Source organism: Gossypium hirsutum, chromosome D03, assembly GCF_007990345.1.
Source record: "Gossypium hirsutum isolate 1008001.06 chromosome D03, Gossypium_hirsutum_v2.1, whole genome shotgun sequence".
Classification (NCBI taxonomy): domain Eukaryota; kingdom Viridiplantae; phylum Streptophyta; class Magnoliopsida; order Malvales; family Malvaceae; genus Gossypium; species Gossypium hirsutum.
The window spans coordinates 49,138,122-49,142,553 of record NC_053439.1 but is presented as its reverse complement, the minus strand read 5'-3'; the positions used below and the strand labels follow the sequence as shown (position 1 = coordinate 49,142,553).

At 37.3% G+C, this 4,432-nt stretch overlaps 1 protein-coding gene across 6 annotated transcripts; it reads right to left on the bottom strand.

Annotated features, from left to right (window-relative positions):
- Positions 1-360: 360 nt before the first annotated feature.
- Positions 361-4,041, bottom strand: LOC107961972 (putative pentatricopeptide repeat-containing protein At1g10330). 6 transcript variants are annotated; one of them, XM_016898172.1, is made up of 4 exons: positions 3,961-4,041; positions 3,310-3,554; positions 2,460-2,679; positions 361-2,389 (listed from the first exon to the last, which is right to left on the bottom strand). In XM_016898172.1, the coding sequence occupies exon 4, from the start codon at positions 1,936-1,938 to the stop codon at positions 556-558; it is 1,383 nt and encodes a 460-aa protein (XP_016753661.1). In that variant the 5' UTR covers positions 1,939-2,389; positions 2,460-2,679; positions 3,310-3,554; positions 3,961-4,041; the 3' UTR covers positions 361-555. The 6 variants fall into 6 exon arrangements, with proteins under 6 accessions (XP_016753661.1, XP_016753668.1, XP_016753677.1 ...); XM_016898179.1 differs by having other exon boundaries at positions 3,314-3,554; XM_016898188.1 differs by having other exon boundaries at positions 3,464-3,554.
- Between the last annotated feature and the right edge of the window lie 391 nt (positions 4,042-4,432).

Below are 4,432 nucleotides of genomic sequence, written 5' to 3'. Positions count from 1 at the left end.
AGTGATAAAACCGAATCTTTTAAAGATTCCAAATGATAAACTTACTGAGCCGTCCTACAGGTCTACCAAAGGAAGCATAAGTCAATTAAAACAAACAATTATTCGTCCATCAAGTTCAAACCAACAACGTAGCTAGCGTCCATATGTGCACCCACTAAAACAAAAGGCATCTCTATTTTCCCTTTCCCGCACCAAAAATCCTACCTCAGATTTGGCCCAACAACCAGAGATTAATGCAATTTTAAATACCCTTAGTCAGTCCATGCCACCAAAAGTACAAGGGTCCCCTCAATCCCAATTTTTGTGTTCTTCCATTCACATGACAAACACATATAACGAGTCAAGACAGGCTAAAGAAGATAGTCAAGCAAGCATGAATTTCATTTGTCTTTCATATATAAATATCATCATGCTGATTTGTTTGCATCATATTTGATTGTTCAATCTAAGAATGAATTCTCTAATATTTTGATTAGCATTTACCATCGATATTGCTGCTGCAGAATGCATGTGATTAGTTAAAGAATAGAGACATCTTCTGTTTTCACAAGATTTTTACATGGGATCAATGAAGCTATAAGCTGGAACTTTTCTGATGCCTGCTTCTACCATGGCTTTCCTCAAGTCAGCTGCACGATCCCATCTCTCCTTGTCGGCATTTATGGTAGACAATGCTACATATAGTCCACAATGTCGTGGCTGCAACTCAAGCAACCTTCTCCCCACTTTATTTCCAAGTTCAATGGCACCATGAATCTTACAAGCACCTAAAAGAGCCCCCAAAACCGAAGCATCAGGTTGAAATGGCATAGTGTCTACAAACTCAGTCGCTTGAGTCAAAAGGCCTGCTCTGCCTAAAAGATCTACCATACACCCGTAGTGTTCCATTATTGGCACAATGCCATATTGGCACCACATTGATTGAAAGAATTGTAAACCCAACTCCACTCTCTTGGTGCGAGCACATGCTGTTAGAACAGCAACAAATGTAACCTCATTCGGACACATTCCGTCCTCTTTCATCTTCTCAAACAAGTCCAAAGCCTCCTTTTCTCTACCATTACATGTAAGAGAAGAGATCATTGCATTCCAAGTACAAACCTCTCTATCCAACATTTGATTAAAAACTCTAAAGGCAAACTCTAAATGACCTCTTTTTCCATAAAAATCAATCAATGCTGTGCCCATGAAAACATTCATAACGCCCTCGTTTCTGAAAATATACCCATGTATCTGCCTCCCTTGGTAAAACCCACCTTGCTTTTCTAAATTAGCACAACAAGAGAGTGCGTTAACATAAGTAGCCTCGCTCGGTTTAACCGAAAATTCTATCATTTTCTCAAAAACCCAAAAAGCCTTTGCAAACTGTTTGCCCCTTACGAAACCATTCATAACGCTTGTCCAAGACACCACATCCTTTTCAATCATGCGGTCAAAAAGGAAAAGAGCAGAACCCATATCACCATTTCTCCCAAAAGCATCAAGCATCGCATTACACGCAACGATGCACGGGTTAAGAATTTCTTCGAACACTTTACACACATTACTTAGGCTACCAAGTTTAGCATACAAACCAAGCAACGATGTTTGCACAAAGGAATCAGTCAAGATGCCACGCTTTAGTGCTTGGGCATGGAGCGGTGAACAAGAAAGCGAAGCTAAGGAGTGGGAGGTAGAGGCAGCTTTGAAAAGGGAAGTAAAAGTATGGCCATTGGGGGGTGCCTGATGATGAAGCATGAGGGTGAAGAGTGTAAGGGAACGATGTGGGATTATGTTGAGATAAGCTCTTATCAAGGTGTTGTAAAGGAGGGTTGGTTTCCATTTGGAAGCGGTATTGAAGAGGAGAGCGGAGGTGATTAGCAGGGAATGAATTTGCTTGATTTGGTTTGGACGTTTGATGAAACGTTGAAGGTGTTGCAGCAGATACTCAGAGTTCATGCGGCTTATTCGGGTTTCAGTGATGGCCCTTTCAGCTTTCTATATCATGGGCCTCATTACAGGGAGGCCTAGATCCAATTTTCTATTATGAAGACAAAAGAAATTTAGGGAGTTCATTGTAATTTTATGGACGAACACCACGGCTTTCAGGAGTAGGTGTTTGCAATGATATCAGTACGGGCTTCTCATTTGCTGTTGCTGACATAGATCTGTTTCGAGGAACCACCTTCGGGCAGATTAAAGTAAGGATTTTCGAGGTGGTAGCAGGAGGCTGTGGACTTGTTGGTCTAGGATTCTGACTAGGAAACTTATTTGTAAATAGTATTGGCGCATTGGAGGAGTTTGCCATAGCCAAATTTTCCTTTATTCAACAGAGCCCGAGCTATAGTGATCTGTTCAAGCTCATCATTGTTCTCTGGCTCTGAAGAAGAACTTGCAGTTTCTTTCGCCACTGGAAATAAAACACAGTATTCAATTTTGAACAAACATTTATCCCTAGGAAAAATGAAACACAGACTCACATAGTTTTAGAGATGTCCAAGCTGCCATGGCTGCATTTTTTTCCGCTTGTTTCTTGTTCTTAGCTGGTTCCCCGATGAATCTGATTCCAGCCAATTCAACCGTCCCTGTAAAAATAGGCAGGTGCCAGAGACCTGATCTAAATGTTGTATACTGAGGCAATGGAGCCCCAACTCTTTGTGCAATTTCCTGTAAGAGGTTCTTATAAACTCCTGTCTCATCCTAACATAACAAGGCCGGATCAGTATCAATCTCAATAAAACTCATGTTTCTCTTTATCTAGAAAGGAATAGAATATTAATTTATTCCTAGGAACAAGAACATTGAGATATCCAGAGGCATATTCGAGAAAATTGAGATATAAACACAACAAAAATCATCAAGAATTTGCCAATTCACTGAAGGTGCGTAGCTTCATTATAATAACATTCACAAGTTGGTCCATAGATTAGACAACACCGATGACCGCGATGAACACAATCATAAGTTTACAAACTACTTCTACCAGGACATGAAAATCGAAGAGTCTTAACGGTTGTGAACTAACCAAGATGACAACAAGAAACAAACAAGCAACACAACGAGAAACATATCAACCACCATCATGAATATCACATATGAAACAATTAACTAAAATGCCTCTCATCCTTGTAGTTCTACATGATCCCCCAACCTAAGTCCAAGCACCCCATTTTGCTCGTATTTACATGCTTTTCACTATGCCGAAAAAGGCAATTCATATTAATAATGCACCAACACTCGAGTCTCAACAAAACAATTCATACAAAATTAAAAATGATAACTTTGATCATTTGCTAAAGCAAAACTAACTGTTTCTCTAGGAAGCATTACCAACCCGAAACCGAACCCACTCTTCCCATAAAACCTGTCCCGAAAAACCACGTTCTTTTAACCTACAATAACATTTGCATATCACATTTCTTTTTCTTTTTCTTTTTCTGGGTTTTTTTTTTTCTGTTGCGCCGACAAATGTTCATACACCTACTTGAACTAATTAAAGTCTGCAAGAGATTGGGACACCAAATTAAATTTTGCCTTCTCTACCGTTTTATCCTCGGGCAGTCAATTGAGATGGCCTGAAATGAAACATTTTTATGATCAAAATACCCATGATTAAGCCATTAATTACACCTACAAAACCCATATCATCAAAATACAGCAGTTTCCCAGAATATTAGAGAGAAAAAAAATTGAAGAAATATCATAAGATTGAATCCCATTTTTATTTCCCTCAAAAATTAATTAAGTTTTCGCTTCCATCATCTGAAGAAAAGCCAAGAAAACCCCACTGCCTTCTGCTAATTCATTAACTATTGAAGGGCATTCTAGTAATTCCCTACGACTAGCTGAGCTGAACCTCCGGCGATCACGATGGCGGAGCAGGCTAACACCGCTCACACCCCACGGCTCAATTTAGCATAGAAAGACAAAAAAAAAAAAAACAAGGCGCGCCATTAGCAGAAGATCTGAGAAAGAACTTACTAGGATTCGAGCGGCGAGGGAGTGAGAAGGTCCACGGAGAGTCGAACAATAGTTAAAATTTTTCATCACCGCACCAAATAATTATTCTACTATATTAATATACTATTTATTAATTATTTGTTAAATAATGATATTTTTATTATTATCACATCGTAATTAGTAAAATATTAATAAATTATTATGTCTAATTTTTTTAAAATTAGTTATTTAATAATATGGTAAACTAATTCAAAAATTTCTCGTGCTTTCATATATTATAAATATTTTTTTATTTTTAAAATTTTATACTTTTATATTAATTATTATTAATTTATATTTTTAAGTTATAAAATTAATTGAATCAAAACTAAAGGTTGAAATGATTTGTTTTTTTTCATTTTCTTTTGAAAAACTTTGGAGATTTTTTAATATATATATATTAATCATATTTAATTATCTTTATTTGCTTACTTCACAATGATATAAAGATTTA